The sequence below is a fragment of the Balaenoptera physalus genome (genome assembly GCF_965194825.1).
Source record: "Balaenoptera physalus genome assembly, chromosome: 2".
Lineage (NCBI taxonomy): Eukaryota > Metazoa > Chordata > Mammalia > Artiodactyla > Balaenopteridae > Balaenoptera > Balaenoptera physalus.
In genome coordinates, this window is record NC_138883.1 from 74716539 (window position 1) to 74734947 (window position 18409).

The 18409-nt window shown below is 46.3% G+C and overlaps 1 protein-coding gene and 1 long non-coding RNA gene across 4 annotated transcripts in view; one reads left to right on the forward strand and one right to left on the reverse strand.

The window, feature by feature from the left end:
- Positions 1-18118, forward strand: part of SLC7A7 (solute carrier family 7 member 7) — a 36087-nt gene extending 17969 nt beyond the window's left edge. For all 3 annotated transcript variants that reach the window (XM_082452396.1, XM_082452398.1, XM_082452397.1), the window contains exons 3-10: positions 12021-12146; positions 13348-13492; positions 15016-15139; positions 15391-15494; positions 15785-15881; positions 16841-16990; positions 17201-17384; positions 17600-18118. In XM_082452396.1, coding sequence (XP_082308522.1) covers positions 12021-12146; positions 13348-13492; positions 15016-15139; positions 15391-15494; positions 15785-15881; positions 16841-16990; positions 17201-17384; positions 17600-17703 — 1034 coding nt within the window. In that variant the 3' untranslated portion in view covers positions 17704-18118. The remainder of the gene's footprint in view (positions 1-12020; positions 12147-13347; positions 13493-15015; positions 15140-15390; positions 15495-15784; positions 15882-16840; positions 16991-17200; positions 17385-17599) is intronic.
- Positions 902-15009, reverse strand: LOC309656304. The gene is made up of 2 exons (XR_014261281.1): positions 14744-15009; positions 902-1395 (listed from the first exon to the last, which is right to left on the reverse strand). It is a non-coding gene; the product is annotated as an uncharacterized lncRNA (long non-coding RNA).
- Positions 18119-18409: the final 291 nt, after the last annotated feature.

Here is an 18409-nt window from a genome sequence, read left to right on the forward strand (position 1 = left end):
CTCTCTTTTCCCCCAGCCAAATAACTCTGAACCACTGGGCAGAAGAATGGAAATTAGCTTGGAGAACAAGACTTGAGGAAGCAGAAAGTTCCTGCCGAGAACTGATGGGGGCCTTGGGAAGAGAGGTTCTCAATTGTCACCATGCTTTAGAATCACCCAGGGAACTTTAAAAACGTGCTGATGCCTGGGCTCTACCCCAGAGCTTGACTTCATTGTCCTGGGTGGGGCCCGAGCACTGACCTTTGTTAAAGCTCGTTGAGTGATGCTCGTGTGGAACCAGGAATGCTGAGTTAAGTGAGGGTCTGGGCTTGCTCTGATCAAGGTGGTTCTCTAAGTGATGATTTTGTTTTGTAATGACCTAAGGTAGCCCAGAGCAGGCAGGTCATCAGGCTCCCCTGGCGAGCCCCGTCTCAGACCTCCTGAACCAGAACTTCAGGGGTGGAGCCCCAGAGCTGCAGGTTCACACTCCTCAGGGGATCCTCAGGCCATCCTGATGCTCAGTCAGCCTTGGGGACCCATTTCTGAGAACCTGAACTGGACCTAGCTGAGCAAACCAGTAAGGATCCTGTTACCAAGGACTCGCTGGCTTTGAGACGGGAGCTGATGGAGCCGTTAATCGGTGAACCTCCTGGTGCAAAGTGCTTGCTTGCTCCCTCCTGTGGTACAGACCCACAGCAACTGAAGTGCTGACTAGGCTCCAGAAGGCAGGGTGGGAAGACCTGATCCAGTGACCCACGGGGCTTATGCTCCGTGTGTCTTCTTGCCGGATGCTCTCACCCATGAAGCCTGAGTAAGCGACATGGTTATGTAGCCTGAAAAGGTGAAAGTGTTTGAGGACCAGCTGCTATCTGAGAGATGCAACAGCACCTAGGAAGTGTGGAAGAAATAATTGATCAAGGAATCAAGAAGAAAAAGTGATTTTTAAGTTGTAGAGAGTATCCTAAACCAGCATTCAAGAACAAAAAACAAAACAAGCAGTAAAGAAAACAAGGAAAAACTTGAAATGTCTGGCTTTAGGCAGAAGAGCTGAGGCTTTTTTGGAGAGCTTAAATCTGGTCCTTCTGAGGGAACAGCCTCGGTAGAGTGTTCTGGAGACATCTGGGTATTCGCAGGCCTGAGCGTACCAGTTAAGGGGCTGGAGTGCTCCCCAGCAGTGTGACTCTGACTATGCATAGACTAGCCTAATGCAGAGACGGGTGGTTTTTCTTGAGTAACACGTGACAGAGAGCTTGCTCACCCCAATTAAGCCCACAGGCCGCTATCCTTCTGCTGATTGCTGGGGGATGAATGACGTCACCAGTCAGAAGACACATGAGATGTGTCACTGGTGACTTTGAAGTTCACGATAGCGAATGGAGTGGCAGGTGGAATCTTCATCTCTTTGTCACTTGAAGTCTGTGTATGTGAAAGAAAAAAGAGAACACAGAACTGAGTCCTGGAATGTAAATGCTAGGATACCAGAGGATACACTCTGGTGAGGGATGGAGCAGATGTTATAGAGATTGGGAGAGATGCATTTAATAAAGCTTTAAACTGAAATTTTAGAGGAAGGGGAAAAATACACAGATAAAAGTATACATCTGGGTAGTTTGGAGGCTATGAGGTATTATAGAGAAAGAAGAATAAAGTTGGAAAAATTGCTCAGTAATGCATTTGGAGAAGCTAGAAGATTGGGAGTGATGCTTTTGGACTCATCAACATTCAAGGAGGCTAATAAACACATTTGCTTTTTACATTTACTGCAAGGAGGAAACAATTTATTTGATTAGAATATGACAATGACAGAGTATACCTTGTTTGGGCTTCTCTGGTGGTGCAGTGGTTGAGAATCCGCCTGCCAATGCAGGGGACATGGTTTCGAGCCTTGGTCCGGGAAGATCCCACATGCCGCGGAGCAACTAAGCCCGTGCGCCGCAACTACTGAGCCTGCGCTCTAGAGCCCGTGAGCCACAACTACTGAAACCCGTGCACCTAGCGCCTATGCTCCTCAACAAAAGAAGCCCGTGCACCGTAACAAAGAGTAGCCCCCGCTTGCCACAACTAAAGAAAGCCCGCGCTCAGCAGCAAAGACCCAACACAGCCAAAAAAAAAAAAAGTATACCTTGTTCAAAAGTGATGGATTTGGGGCTTCCCTGGTGGCGCAGTGGTTGAGAGTCTGCCTGCCAATGCAGGGGACACGGGTTCGAGCCCTGGTCTGGGAAGATCCCACGTGCCGCGGAGCAACTGGGCCCGTGAGCCATAATTACGGAGCCTGCGCGTCTGGAGCCTGTGCTCCACAACAAGAGAGGCCGTGACAGTGAGAGGCCCGCGCACTGCGATGAAGAGTGGCCCCCGCTTGCCGCAACTAGAGAAAGCCCTCGCACAGAAACGAAGACCCAACACACCCATAAATAAATAAATTAAAAAAAAAAAAAAAGTGATGGATTTGCTAGAAAAGCTGAGATTGATATAGTATATCAAAGAGAGATGTACTTGTATGAGGATCTGCTATAATAAGGAATGCCTGCTCCCTTTGGGCAAGGTTATGTTTTGATTCTTTTCATTGCAGTGAGAGGGAAATTTCAGGACCAAGACACAGAGACCTGTCAAAGGATTTTACCTCCCCTTTCTCTCTTTCCCAAAAAACGTAATGGACAGTACTACCCAGTACTGCCTCCAGCTTTTTGCCTGCAGGAGGGCTGCTTTTCGCAACTAAACAGGAGAAGTCTCTTCCTTCCTCATTATAGATACGTGGCCCATCTCTTAGAAAGGACACCAAGGCCCTGGCCTCTGTTAATCCCATCTGCTTACCTTGGGAAGAAGAATTATTACATAGTGCTATCAGAGGGCTCTCAGATACCAGTTAGGGATTTTTCCTGAAGATCTCCCATAGTAAAGTATATGGAAATAAACCCCCATCCTAAGGGAAGAAGCATGGTGAAGAGAACACGAATATAAAAGCAAAAAGAAGTAGGAATGATGTAACTGTGGGCATTTACTGCACACTGTCAGATCAGAAGAATAAGTGTTTTGCTTTCCTCATAAAAATCATAAAATTTGTACAAAAGGGAAATATGGTAGCAATGGAAGCTTCAATTCCCTGAGCACTTTTGCTAAAATCAGTTGCATTCTATTAGAAGCAGTACCTCTCTACATTAAAAAAAATGGTTTACTATGGAAGATTTCAAACATATACAAAAGTAGAGCAAATTGTACAGTGAACTCCCAGCGTTCAAGCACCAGCATCAATGATTATCAACACTGTTTTATCAACATCTATGCTCCAACCACCCCTTCCTCACCCACACTAGATTATTTAAATCAAATCCAAGACATCAAACCATTTAATCCATAAAGACTTCAATATGTATCTCTAAAGGGTAAGGATTTATTATTATTATTATTTGACATAAGCAGGGGCAATGTGGAATCCTTGTGAGGAAGTGATTATGCCTTCTCAGAGTTGGTATGTCCCAGAAAAAGAAATGCTGGATTTCCTCCAAAATGTACTCTAAATTTTAGGCAAAGAGATTGCAGAAAAGTTCAGGGCAGAGAATTACAATTTTACAGCCAGGGATTTAAAAACAGAAAAAAGACCAGGGGTGTCTTCAAAATGAAATTCTTTTTTTTTTTTAATATTTGTTTATTTATCTTGGCTACACCAGGTCTTAGTTGTGGCATGTGGGCTCATAGTTGCGGCATGCGGACTTTTTAGTTGCGGCCTGCATGCAGGATCTAGTTCCCCGACCAGGGATTGAACCTGGACCCCCTGCATTGGGAGTGCGGAGTCTTACCCACTGGACCACCAGGGAAGTCCCTTCAAGATGAAATTCTGATACAATAATTAAATTATCTTATTTAGGAAGAACAGGAGAATCATCTGAAGAAAGTGATGTGATTGAACAGATTGATTTTTTTTAAACTAATTGATTTTTAAAAATTTATTTATTTTATTTATTTTTTAATTTTTGGCTGTGTTGGGTCTTCATTGCTACGGGCTTTCTCTAGTTGCAGTGAGTGGGAGCTACTCTTCTTTGCAATGTGCGGGCTTCTCTTTGTGGTGGCTTTTCTTGCTGCGGAGCAGGGGCTCTAAGCACGTGGTCTTCAGTAGTTGTGGCACACGGGCTTAGTTGCTCCATGGCATGTGAGATCTTCCCAGACCAGGGCTCAAACCCATGTCCCCTGCACTGGCAGGCAGATTCTTAACTACCGCGCCACCAGGGAAGCCCCGAACACATCGATTTTTGATGAGCTCAGATTTTTAGAAATGATACGCAAGAGATAATGAGAGGTGACATAATCAAGACTAAATAAATAAAGGAGTGACCCTGCAAGGAGAGTGTCCTGAAGGTTAATGCCCAGCATAAACTAAGACCTGGAGAAGTAACTAAGGCCAGCAAAAGTTTCCGAGAGCAATGTTCAGAGTGAGAACAGCACGGGCAAGGCTGGATGCTCTGGGGGCAGTTAGATCTATGATAATAGATGGTGGAAAGGAGAGGCCACAGTCCCACTTTTCCTCTAACTTTACCTGCAGGATTGCTCACCTGAGAAAGGGTTCAATAAAAACCCAACAGGCCGATAGATCTAGGCCAACAAAAAAACAAGACCAAGAGAGTTGAGGAGATAGTAATAAACCGTGTCATTGCTTTAAATGTTTTTAACTATACACTTGCAAACAAATGGAAAGAATTGATAATTAGCTGAGATGACAGAATGACTACTAGGCATCTCCAGGACCTTGGAGAACAGGAAGGGTATAAAAAGGAAACTGTTGAGTGACGTATTAGTTTCCTATTGCTGCTGTAGCAAATTACAACCAATTTAGTGGTTTAAAACAACACAAATTTATGATTTCACAGTTCTGTAGGTCAGAAGTCTGAAAAGGGTCTCACTGGGCTAACATCAAGGTGTCAGCATTGCCATGTTCCTTTCTGGAGGCTCTAGGGGAGAATCCATTTTCTTGCCTTTTCTAGCTTCTAGGGGCTCATGGCCCCCTTCCATCTTCAAAGCCAGCAGTAGCTAGTCAAGTCTTTCTCACATCAAAAGTCTTTCACACTGACTCTTCTGTTTCTCAGGGCCACTGTGCCTACCACAAGTGATAACCTGGCTTTCCAAGAAAGAGAAGGAGGGACTTCCCTGGTGGCGCAGTGGTTAAGAATCCGCCTGCCAATGCAGGGGACACGGGTTCGAGCCCTGGTCCGGGAAGATCCCACATGCCGCAGAGCAACTAAGCCCGTGTGCCACAACTACTGAGCCTGTGCTCTAGAGCCCGTGAGCCACAACTACTGAGCCCAAGTGCCACAGCTACTGAAGCCCACGTGTCTAGGGCCCGTGCTCCACAACGAGAGAAGCCACCACAATGAGAAGCCCGCACACTGCAACGAAGAGTGGCCCCCGCTTGCCGCAACTAGAGAAAGCCTGCGCACAGCAACAGGGAAGACCCAACACAGCCAAAAATCAATAAAGTAAATAAATTTAAAATAAAAAAGAAAGAGAAGGAGGTGAATTCTGAGCATTCTGCACTGGTAATCTGAGGTTGATTCCTCCCCAATTCTAGGCTCATCTGTTAAACCTGGTTAGCAAAGTGTGAAGGGAAGAAAGGAGGATCTCTAGTAACCTGTACAGATTTGCTAAAAACAAGCTAACCTCATTTTTTGTTCAATTTTAATTTTTTTATTCAAGTGTAATATACAAAAGGAACTGTGCACATGTCATAAGCTTGATGAATTTTCTAACTGAACGCACATGTGTAACCAGCATCCACATCAAAAAAGCAGCCCCCTGAACCTCTCCTGTGTTTCTCCCAGTCACTCCCCTGTGCCCCCCATGCACATGCTAAGGGAAATCACTGTTCTGACTTCTAGTAGCATAGATTAATTTAGCCTGTTTTTATGTAAATGGATATAAAGGGTATGTACTCTCTTGTGTTTGGCTTGTTCACTTAATACGTTTGTGACATTCATCCATAATTTTGTCTGTAGCTGTAGATGGTTCATTCTCATTGTTGTTTAGTATTCCATTGTATTCATTTAACCATTCTATCGTTGATTGGCATTTGGGTTGTTTCAAATTTTTGACTATTACAATGGTATAGCTATGAACATTCTAGCATAAATATGTACTAATTTCATTTGAATCATTATTTGATAGCATCATTAGATTTCTAGAGCAGAGACATGTGTATACAGATTTCAGAGAGGTTCTTGGCAAACTCTTGTGATATTCTTGTTGACAAGGTAGAAAAAGGTGGACTAGATAAAAAAAATAGTTTGGTGGATTCCTGGTTGACGTTGTGGAATAATGACAGCAGAGAGGAGGGTCTATAGTGATAGACTACAGGGCTGTATCCTAGTCAACATTTTTATAAGTGACTTATAAAAAAAAAAGTGAAGACCCAGAGGGTTTGCTAATTAGATTTGCAGATTTCACAAAATTGAAGGCATTTGAACTGATTAAAATTAAGGGGGAAATCCATTTCTGGTAAATGGGAATGATGCCTAAAAATTCAGAGAGGAAAGTTACTAGGAATAAATGTAAAGCCCCATATTTGGGATTAAAAAAAAATCACTTTTAATAGGCCCAAACACAGGGAGAGGGAAAAGTTCATCAGTTTGGGAGAAAAAAAGGAGTTACAGTTGACGAATTCAAACTGAGACTCCGTAGCCTGCAACAATATCTGGAGTTTTCTGTGTGGGTCTCAGTTTCCAGGGAGACACTGACAAAGTGCAATTAATACAGAGGAGTGAACTGGGCTGGTGAGTGGGAAACCATATTTATCACACAAGATGTTGAAGAAAATAGGTCTTTGGCCTGAAGAGGGAAGACTCAAGGGGAAGGGGATGTCAGTCTTTAATGATAAGAAGGGCTTATCATGATGTGCGAGAGGCTTTAGCTTGATGCTCTGTGGCTCCAGAGGACAGGTCCAGGACAATTAGCTACAAGTTGCGAGGAAGAAGTTTTTGGTTGGGTGGGAGGAAGAGCTATTGGTGGTCTCTTTACAAATGGCATGAGTGGCCTAATAAATTACTGAGGTTTTTACAGTTCCTGGGAATTTGAAGCAGAAAATGGCTTAAATAGCAGCCTAAGTTGTGTGTTATGTCGTATGTATTTAAAACTAATGGTGCTGGGAGAATTGTAGGCTGAATGTTCTTTTTCAGGGACTGTTTAGTTTGCGCATCTAAACTAAATCTGGGCGTCTGATCCTGAATGGGCCTGCAAGCTTTGTTCACTTCTGGATCAAGCCAGGCATCTGCTCTCCTTGCTTTTAGTTCTAGAGCTGACGCTGGGCCTTAGCGCTGGAACTAGCCTCCTCCTCCAGGGGGCCCATGGAGGCTGGGTTTCATGACCATTCAGGAGCAGCTCTTTAGATAATTATAGGAGTGACTTCTTCTCAGCTGCTTCTTCCTCCAAAGCAGGGGTCAAAGCAGGAATTGGGTGCACCTGAGTCAAGGGTCCGAGGTGAATTTCAGACTGTCTTCCGGTGGTCTTGGCCCAGTGTTGGGTGGGGATTGAATTGCACCTAGAGGTAGGAGGGTAGGGCATCTCTGTCCTTGAGGTTAACTTGCAGTTGCCTCCGTATTATTCTAACCCCATGTCCTACCCCCACCCCCTTCCCTGCCTCTGAAGCAGGAGGTCAGGCTCCACTTCAAGAACAGTGCACTTGGCTGGGCTCTGGGGCCACCGGTCAGCTGTATCCGCTGGGGGTGGGGACAGAGAGCCCAGTCAGCACTGCTGCCTGCCATACCCATTTCCTGCTCCCACGGCCAAGAGGCCCTGGAGGAAGCTGAGCGCTGGGGAGGATGAGGGCCAGCGCTCTTTCCAGAGGATTCCCTTCTTCGTTCAAACCGAACCTCCTGTGCTCAATACAGAGAGCGGATCAGGGCAAGATGGTGGGTCAGTGGCTGAGAGCGAAGGCTCAGGAGCGGTGGAGGAGGGAACACTGGTGGGTAAGAGCAAGGATACAGAAGGATGGATATGGAAGTAGACTAGAGAAGCTGTAGGGATTAAAATGTAAACAATCCATGTATTTTCTTCTCAGAATTTGTTGCAGTAAAGGATAAGGAGTTGGCTCTTCCCTGTCCACATCCTTGGACAGAGCTGAGAACAGAAGCATGTGGCATGTGGCTACAGACTGACTCTGAACCGGAACCAGTCTCTTAATTCTCAAGCCTATCCCAGTTTAGTGTTGTCCCCCTGGTGACCCTGAGGGTTACCCATGAATTTATTTATTTATTTATTTATTTATTTTTGGCTGCATTAGGTCTTCTTTGCTGTGCGAAGGCTTCTCATTGCGGTGGCTTCTCTTGTTGCAGAGCACGGGCTCTAGGCGCGCGGGCTTCAGTAGTTGTGGGACATGGGCTCAGTAGTTGTGGCTCACGGGCTCTAGAGCGCAGGCTCAATAGTTGTGGCTCACGGGCTTAGGTGCTCTGCGGCATGTGGGATCTTCCTGGACCAGGGCTCCAACCCGTGTCCCCTGCATTGGCAGGCAGATTCTTAACCACTGCACCACCAGGGAAGTCCACCCATGAATTTTTTTTTTTTAATAAAGGTGTCATTTTTATTATAATAACATTAAAAATAATCCCTCTAAATAAGATGAACTTTGTCATATTAACTAAATTAAAAAGCCCGTTTTTCACAGGCAACAGAAAACATTATGGCTACTGAATTCTTATTCTTGCACTAGGAGAAAAATATATTAGAAATCATCATTCTGAATAGCTGGAGACCTGATGAAATACATGCAAGTATCATAGCTAATTATATAGTGAAAATGAGATCTTAAGAGGAGACTTATGTTGTCAAAAAACAGTCAGCTGCTTTTCACATCAGTATGAAAAAGAGAAACACAACAACGGACAGAGGGGACAATAATAATACCTCTGATTTGTCTTCTACTGATTGCAGTATACAAGAAAATTGCCGATCAGTATCTTCATTTTTTGCCAATGCAAAAGATAAATTTATCACTTAAAAATTCAATTACATCCTTTGGTGTACTTTTGTATGCATTTCTGTTGGGTATATTCCATGGAGTGGGATTTCTGGGTCATTGTATGTGTGTATGTTCATTTTAATAGAAAGTGAAAGTTTTTCAAAACCCATACATCAATTCATACTCTCTCCAGGCTTGGATGAGAGTTCCAGTTATACTTGGTATTGCTATGTGACACATTTGATTTCAGCCACTCCCTAATGAATACTTGGTTTGAATCACTTTTCATAGGTCTAATGGCTTTTTTATATCATTCTTTATGAAGTGCATTTATAAGCCTCGGGTTGTTTGTCTTACCCAGGGGCGACAGCAAACTGGAATGAATGGTCATTCTGCCTATTTTTGACATATGCAGTCTTGAAAATTCAAACCCAGTTCAAATGCATAATAAATACTTACCATGTTTTTTTTTAATTCTCAGAAATAAGTCTAAACTTATTTTTTTAGTAGAAAGGCTGGTTTCTTTATACAACGATATATGTTTACAGTGTGTAGCTTTGGAAAATGACTGATATGAAAACTGCTGTATGACTGAGTGATAAGCCCAGGGAACAGATGCTTAATGTGTAAAGCTACAGTGGGTTCCTAACCATTACTAGAGTCGAAGCATTACTACAGATACAATGTGGAGGCAATTCTCTTTACCAGGCCTGTTAGAAACAAGCAGTGTGAAAATTTATCTGATAAGCTACTTGAGATAGGAGATGAGATACCAAGAATTATGCTTGTATAAATATTGATGATCTCGATAAATGACTCTCTAAGGTCAAGGGTAACTGTGCACTTCTGATTGATGGAGTAGAGTATGTACTTTTGGGATCAGAGTGGAAAAAAATGGGAGTGATCTCTGCTAACAGTAGATCTGGATCCCTGTTGAATCCAGGAAAAGGATAACTCCATTCCTTTGTGAATATGGTAGCTCCAGTTGTCCCAGATGCTTCTAATCCAACCTGGCTTGAGTTATATTAGTAAGTCAGCAGCAGAGCCTGAGGGTGAGGGGTGGAGGTTACAGGATGGAGAGAAGAGGCAGGAGGCAGAAGTCCGGTGGGGAGTAAAGGATGGGTGACTGGCTGAGGAGGATCAGCAGATCTGAAAGATTTGCCCGTTTTGTGGGATGCTTGTGGAGACTACATGCTTGTGTCTTTATTAACTTAACACTACGTTGGCCTGGAGTTATGGGTGCATTTTTGCCCAGCCCTGTGATAAGGTTTGGTTGTTCATTGGCTTGTTCATTAGGCAGAAAGGCAAGTGTTTGTTTGGGACAGGAATGCCCCCTTTCTGGAAGAGCGGAAAAGAACTTGGGCAGTAAGGGAGGGGGAGACAGAAGGTGAGACAGCTGTTCTGAGGGGCTGCTCTTTCCTGCCTCTCAGGATGAAGTAGCCTCTGGGCCAGAGTGTGATGAGACCAGGACACAACAAAACAGAAGGACTGGGGACACTGAGGGCCACACCACTGCTAGAACTGAGACAGGGAGTACTTGGGACTGAGTTGGTGGCTTGAAGCAGGCAAGCCCAGCACTTTCTCCTCTGGTAAGGCAGGCTGGCTCTGATCTTGTCTTCGCAGCCCTTGGGAGAAGGGCTGGCTGTTAAGTCCTCCTTCTAGCGCTCCAGTTGCTGAGCTGGGACGGAGGGAGCAGTGAAACGACCCACTCTGCCGCAGCGGGGAAGGTACGGGGTATGCGGCTGCCTGCTTGTGTAAGAGGTTGGTGGGGGATTGAGGAACATTCTGCTGAATTTCAGAACTGTTTCTTTCGATTTTCTTCCCCTCTTTTTTTTTTTTAATTTTACTTATTTATTTATTTATTTTTGGCTGTGTTGGGTCTTCGTTTCTGTGCGAGGGCTTTCTCTAGTTGTGGCAAGCGGGGGCCACTCTTCATCGCGGTGCGCGGGCCTCTCACTATCGCGGCCTCTCCTGTTGCGGAGCACAGGCTCCAGACGCGCAGGCTCAGTAGCTGTGGCACACGGGCCTAGTTGCTCCGCGGCATGTGGGATCCTCCCAGACCAGGGCTCGAACCCGCGTCCCCTGCATTAGCAGGCAGACTCTCAACCACTGCGCCACCAGGGAAGCCCCGATTTTCTTCCCCTCTTGAATTTCTTCTTCCGAAGTAGCAGATTATAGCTTTTTTTGGGGGGTGGGGTAGTGGATTTCTCTGAGATTCTGGTGAAAGTTATGGACCCTTTTCTTAGAACAATGCATATTCTTTGGACATATGTACATAACACTTTACAAAGAATTTCAGGCCTGTGGAAGCCCTAGGTGAAGAACCCTGGCTCTAAGGGCAATCCATGAATTTTGCTGAAGCTCATCCAAGTAAAGGGATTGCCTCTACCCCAGGATAGAAGGACTTGAGGAATGTTTGTGGCTCTGACTTTTGCATTGTCCAGTCAGGAAACATGCCCCATCCCCCTTCTGTAGGAACCTCAGTTCCAGGAGTCTTTCCAAGCATGCAAACAAGCAGCTGAGCTGGCCGGCAGTAGCAGGAAGTCTGGCCTCCAGCCTAATCCTGGCCACACATCCTGACCTGCTGGCCCAGACGTTGGATAAGTCACAACAGGACTCATCAAGGTTAACAGTAATCCCACAGCATCAGAGTGCTGGGTCCTGGAGTCCATATAAGGGGATACAGGGCTGGAGACGGGGAGAGACCATGACTTTTCAGAGACAACAGCTGGAACGCATCACTAATCCTGTTCCGCTACCAGGTGCCTCCTATTGCTGTGGGCACTTTTGTGTGTAAGCAAATCCAGTTGCTTTGTTTTGTCTCTTGTATAAAGTGCTGAGGTGTGTGTGTGTGTGTGTGTGTGTGTGTGTGTGTGTGTGTGTGTGTGTAGCGCTGTGTACACAGGTGCTCAGCAAGTGCCTTTGAATGATAATGGTGAGGGCATCCTGGGCAGAGGTTTCCAATGAAGAGCAGGTCAGAGCCCAAACAGTCCTGTCTTTGGCCAAAGGGTCTATTTTGGTGACTGGTACTGGAAAAATTGCTTGGGGGGTCTAAGGCCCTCTGGATGGTAGGGTCAGTCACCAATCAGTATTATTTTTCTTTCAGGTCTCTTAACCTTCATTAACTGTGCCTATGTCAAGTGGGGAACCCTGGTACAAGATGTTTTCACCTACGCAAAAGTATTGGCGCTGATCGCCGTCATCATCGCAGGCGTTGTTAGACTTGGCCAGGGTAAGAAATAAGAGTGACAGCAACTAATGTTTGTTAAGCATTTTCTATATGCCATACTCCTCTAAGTGACCTCTGTGCATGATTTCATTTAATGGGTACTATTATTATTCCCATTTTGTTTATCTTTTTGGCCATGCCCTGAGGCTTGCAGGATCTTAGTTCCCCCACCGGGGTTGAACCCATGCCCCCTGCCATGCAAGCACGGAGTCCTAACCACTGGACCGCCAGGGAAGTCCCTAAAGTCCCTAGCTTAAGTAGTGGAACTGAAATCTGTACCCAGGCAGACTGACCCCAAAGCCTGTCCTGTCACGTCTCTGCATGCTGCCTCCCAGGGGAGGTTGATCTGGGCAAAAAGGAGCCATCTCCCGGGAGCCGGTTTTTGCAGATTGTCGAGCCCAATGCTGTGGCTCTGACTGTTCTCCCCTTGGGAGCGGACAAGGGCAGAAATGAACCTCTTGTACCCACTCCTCTCCCAGTTTCCTGGTGTGAACACCTACCCTGCAACTACTCTGATTGGGCATACTGAGCCCTGCCCTTCCTCCACTCCGTGTCAGCTGTCTGGATTAGGAAGGGGGCAGACAGAACTGCATCACCCCCGTTCTCCAGCCCTCTGCTCTGTCGTGGTTCCTTCCTCTAGAGAGCCGCCGGGGTCCTTCCTGTGAAGATCCCTGTGCTGCTGCCTGCACTCTGGCCCGTTACTGTAGATGTCTCTCTTCTGCTCCCCATTCCTTCACTGGTACCCTTGCTGCCAAGGTGTTGTAAGCCACGCACATTCTATTTTTTTTTTTTTTTTTTAAGGCAGGTTTAGGATAGGTTTAGTTTATTTATTTTTGCTGTGTTGGGTCTTCAGTTCATGCGAGGGCTTTCTCTAGTTGTGGCAAGCGGGGGCCACTCTTCATCGCGGTGCGCGGGCCTCTCACTATCGCGGCCCCTCCCTTTGCGGGGCACAGGCTCCAGGCGCGCAGGCTCAGTAGTTGTGGCTCACGGGCCCAGCTGCTCCGTGGCATGTGGGATCTTCCCAGAGCAGGGCTCGAACCCGTGTCCCCTGCACTGGCAGGCAGACTCTCAACCACTGCGCCACCAGGGAAGCCCCCACGCACATTCTATTATCGTCACTTTCTTCCTCTCCTTTACTGGATCAACGTGTAGTTGGGGTGTAGGCCGCTAATCCTTCTGCCTTTCCATGTTCTCTGGGTTCCAGGAGCCTCGACTCACTTTGAAAATTCCTTTGAGGGTTCATCATTTTCAATGGGCAACATTGCTCTGGCACTGTACTCGGCTCTGTTCTCCTACTCGGGCTGGGATACCCTCAATTATGTCACCGAAGAGATCAAGAATCCTGAGAGGTAGGTACCTCACCATCAGCTTTCCATGGCAGTGATAGCCATCATTTATTGAGCTCCTACTGTGTGCCAGACAGCACACCACAACTGGTTGATTTTATCAGTGTCATTTTAATAGACTGGAGGCCAGAGGCCCAGAGAACTAACTTGTCCATGATCACAGTAGCAGAGCTAAGAGGTGAACTTTCTTGCGTGTTAAAAAAAATTTTTTCTTTCCAGGCTTTTTCTCATTTGTTCATGCATTTCTGAATTAATCAAAGCAAGTTGTACCATGTGCTCGTGTATGCTTTTTTAAAATTTAAAAAATTTAAAAAAAACCCACAGATTTTCCTTGATAGATTTTTCACCCACCCTTATTCCCATATATATAACTTTAGGTCACAGACTACCAGAAACCTTCCTTTCCCTTCTGATCCCTTCCTTGTTTCTCAAATTCATACTGACTTTGAATTGTGGTATTGTTTGTTTCAGGACACCGTTTTTACTCTGAATTGCCCTGTAGTCACGCAGAGTAAAAAGAACACTGGGCAGGGAGTCAAAGGGCCTGGACCTGTCTTTCCACTGATTTGTTGGATGACCTTGAGGGAATCCCCTGCCATCTCTGCCTGCTCCTTATCTGTAATTGAGGGGGTTGAATTATATGATCTCTAGAGCCTTTCCTGGCTCCGAAATTCAATGATTCTAGGAACTAAGATTTGCCAGGGAGTGAGGTTTTCTGTAAATTTCTAAGTCAAAATAATAATAATAAACTCCTTTTGGGTTTGAGAAACAGTATTCCTGATACACATCTAGTGCTGCAACCCTGGGAGCAGATAATAGCAGATCGAGGCCTGGGCGGTGCTTCCACCTACCGGACAGAAACTGAACGACTTGAGTATTTGCCCCTCTCTCCTTTTTTTTTTTTCCCCCAGTCTCACTGTGAAGAACGTTTATAAAGATCATGACTTTATTGGGCCAGAGGGACCTTGAGAAGTCTTTTATGTTTTTCTCTTGGCCTCTGGTTAGGATGGCACTCAAAGCTCTCAAACTGAGTAAGGGGTTGGGGTGAACATATTTCCCAGATTGCTTGTTCAGATACACATATTGTTCTTTCTACTGAGGGCCTATCTTATTCTCTGGAGAGGTTAGATTTCAGTTTCCCTCTATAATTTCTTCTTTCATATTTAACCTTAATACAAATTTTTCAGTGTTGACAGCCTTAGGGGAGGAATCCTGATACTAAGAGACCTCTAGAGTAAAACAAACAAAACTTACCTGTGCTATTATCATGCTGTGACACAGTCATCCGTTAATCCTTTTTCCTTTTTTTGTGTAGGCCTTTCTCGGAACACGATGTTCCTTTCCCTGATTGTCTTTAGTTCAGCGCTTAAGCCACTATCCTATCCTATCCTAGGCAACTTCAAAGGCAAAAGCCCTGGGGAAATGCCACGGGAGGCCCCATCCCCGGATTAGTGGGGCAGAGTCTGAGAATGAGAGTGGGGATGAGGCTGTGGGGCTAATATATCCACTATTCTGTTTGGCTGTAGGAATCTGCCCCTCTCCATTGGCATTTCCATGCCCATTGTCACCATCATCTACATCTTAACCAATGTGGCCTATTACACGGTGCTCGACATGCGAGACATCCTGGCCAGCGATGCTGTTGCCGTGGTAAAGGGTTTTCACTAGCAGAAGGGAGAGGGTGTGTCTGTGGGCTTTGGGTATCGTGCTGCTCTTCAAAGTCCCAGAGAGCGGGTAGTCCTTGAAAAGAGTATGCCTAGAGTCCTGGGCTTACGAGGTCGTTAGCCCTGCTGTGGAAGAAGGGTTGGGGTGCTAGTAGGGGGCACCAGGGGGCACGCTTGTCCTTGCCTTCCATCCCCGTTAGGTCCTGCTAATGACTCTTCTCCATTCCTTTCCCTTAGACATTTGCAGACCAGATTTTTGGAGTGTTCAACTGGACCATTCCAGTGGCAGTTGCGTTATCCTGCTTTGGTGGCCTCAATGCCTCCATCGTGGCTGCGTCTAGGTATGCGTGTCACCTTTTACTGAGGGGTAAAGTGAAGAGCTATGGCAGGGCAGGGCAGGAGTTACAGGACCCAGACGTCAGTCACCGTGATCCCGAAGTGACAGTCACAACCCTTTGGCCTCGTTCGCATCAGGAGGCTCCAGTTCTTACAAGTCTCAGTATTGAACTCCATTCCAAATTATTCAAACCCTTTTGAAGGAGGGGATGCCAGCGAGGGAGGGCCTTGTGGCACGACAGGCCACACCCACGTCCCACAGGTTTCTCAGCCTCTCCTATCTTACCCAATATAGGCTTTTCTTTGTGGGCTCAAGAGAAGGCCATCTCCCTGACACCATCTGCATGATTCACATTGAGCGGTTCACACCAGTGCCGGCTCTGCTCTTCAATGTAAGTGGTCTCAAGACTGGGGCTGAAAGCCAGATTGTGGGGGAACTTTAGTAACAGTAGATACAACTGTTCTTAGCTCCCCAGAAGCTCTAAAGAAGATTCTAATAGAAAAACTGTTGATGGACCATCCACTGTGGGCAAGGCACTGTGCTATAACTGCTGCAGTGTTTTTTTTTTTTTAATTTATTTTGGCTGTGTTGCGTCTTGGTTGCGGCATGTGGACCCTTGGTTGCGGCATGCATGTGGGATCTAGTTCCCCGACCAGGGATCGAGCCCAGGCCCCCTGCATTGGGAGTGTGGAATCTTACCCACTGGACCACCAGGAAAGTCCCTGCTGCAGTGGTTCTTGAGAGAATCCATATTCTCTAAGGAATGGTGACCTCCTCTGGTCCAGGATGAGGCATAAAGTTCATGGAATACACTGTAATGACTGCCGTGGCAGACAGTGACGTAGTGTTCAAGGGAAGAAATAGTCACTCTGTGGGGGTAGAGGGTGAACGAGGAAAGACTTCCTGGAGAAAGTGAATTTGAAGTGGATTTTTAAGGTTAGGGTTGCAAACAGTAGCGATGGATGGGCTTTAGGTTGAGAGAAACAGCATCAGAAAGTCCGGAGGTTAAGCAGTGTGGAGTTGGGTAGCAGAAGGTAAAAGCTGGAATTGTATGTTGGAGCCATTCTGGAGAGGCTCTGGGGCAAAAGCTATTTGAGGAACTGTTTTGAGCTGGGCTGTACAGAGGATTAACCTGGCAAGGGTTTGAAGAATGGGCTGAAAAAGGCCACTGACTTAATAGGAAAGGAGAGAGGTGTTGAAACTAAGGTGGTAAACGGGGTGGGAACAGAAAAGGACTGCTGGGGAGACTGAGGACTTGACAAGGGGGTGGGTTTGTGGGAGATAAAGGGGACTGGCAAGTGCCTTGCGTGACAGGCCTTGAGAGCAGCTGATGTGGGCTTGTGCCTGCAGGGTCTCATGGCGCTCATCTACTTGTGTGTGGAGGACATCTTCCAGCTCATTAACTACTACAGCTTCAGCTACTGGTTCTTCGTGGGGCTCTCTATTGTGGGTCAGCTTTACCTGCGCTGGAAGGAGCCTGACAGGCCTCGTCCTCTCAAGGTAGCTCCTCTCTGTCCCACCTCCGCTGCACCCGCTCCAGGGGGTTCCTACATTTATTCAGAAGCCTTTGCCCGGAACTCGAGGGTGGTTCCGAGCTGAGGAAAGGGGTGACAAGAACACTCAGTGCTCTGCTGGTCACAGGAGGTGGGGGTCGTCTTGGCTGTCCACCCTGAGCTGTCTAACCTCCACTTGTTTCTTCTGTGCCCTCAGCTCAGCCTTTTCTTCCCCGTTGTCTTCTGCTTCTGCACCATCTTCCTGGTGGCTGTTCCACTCTACAGTGATACCATCAACTCCCTCATCGGCATTGGCATTGCCCTCTCAGGCTTGCCCTTTTACTTCTTCATCGTCAGAGTGCCAGAACACAAACGACCTCTTTGCCTCCGCAGGATTGTGGGTAAGCCTTGGATCCTCAAGTCGGCTCAGCTATTGTACAGCCTGTTTTTTTTTTTTGGCTTTTTCTGCAAATCTAGTCTCCCAAATCACCGTTGCCATAGCTCCTACCTGTTGTTAAGGCTTAACTGTAATTGTCCCCTTGGGCCCAGCCCCAGTGCCACCTGAACTCAGCCCAGTTGACCTCTTCTCAGTTTTGACTCAAGCTTCTCTTTGTAGCATCTGCCACGTGGTATCTCCAGGTCCTATGTATGTCAGTTGCTGCAGAGATGGATTTGGAAGATGGAGAGATGCCCAAGCAACAAGATCCCAAGTCTAACTAAACACCACAAGAAATCCTGAGATGTGGGAAGCAGGGGCCTCATCTCCTACTGGCTGGAGCCAAGGAAGCTGAAAAGCTCACTTCTTTGGAGGCGTCTGTCCAGAAGCCTCTTAGGCAGCTTCAACAACCTCTGAACTTGCTTTCTGAGAGATGGAGAGTAATTTATTTGTTTTGCTACATATTGTTCCGTATTTCTTTTAAAGGGACAATAAAGCAGACTGCGATGGGGAGCATGCCAGGTGTGGGCTTGGAGGTTCCAGTGGCACGTTCCCATGTGTTAAGGCATCCACTCACCTCCAGTGTGCCTGCCCACTCCTCTTTCCCACTGAAAGATCCAATAATGCTCCAAACTTCCTGTCTCCTTTAGAGACGTGAAACTATCAAAGGTGCTAGACAATAAAAGGGTATGTTCCTGAGCTCTGAATGACTTCATTTTTGTATGGTGTCTCAAGGACAGCTCCCATTAGCCTGGCAGGAAGACTAAAAACAATCTTATGCTTGAAAGAATCTGAGTATTTCTTCCCTCTCGAGCCAGTGGCTGAAGGCTGATGCAACCAGTCTCTACACAAGAGAACACCTAAGCTGCTGTAGCAAAATGCTAGGTTGTTCGATAAAAGCTTTATCAACTTCCATTCCTCTTAATTATCACTAAAAACTTAAGCATATCTACTTCTTGAAGGATATTTTATAGGTAATCTTGGGGTAAA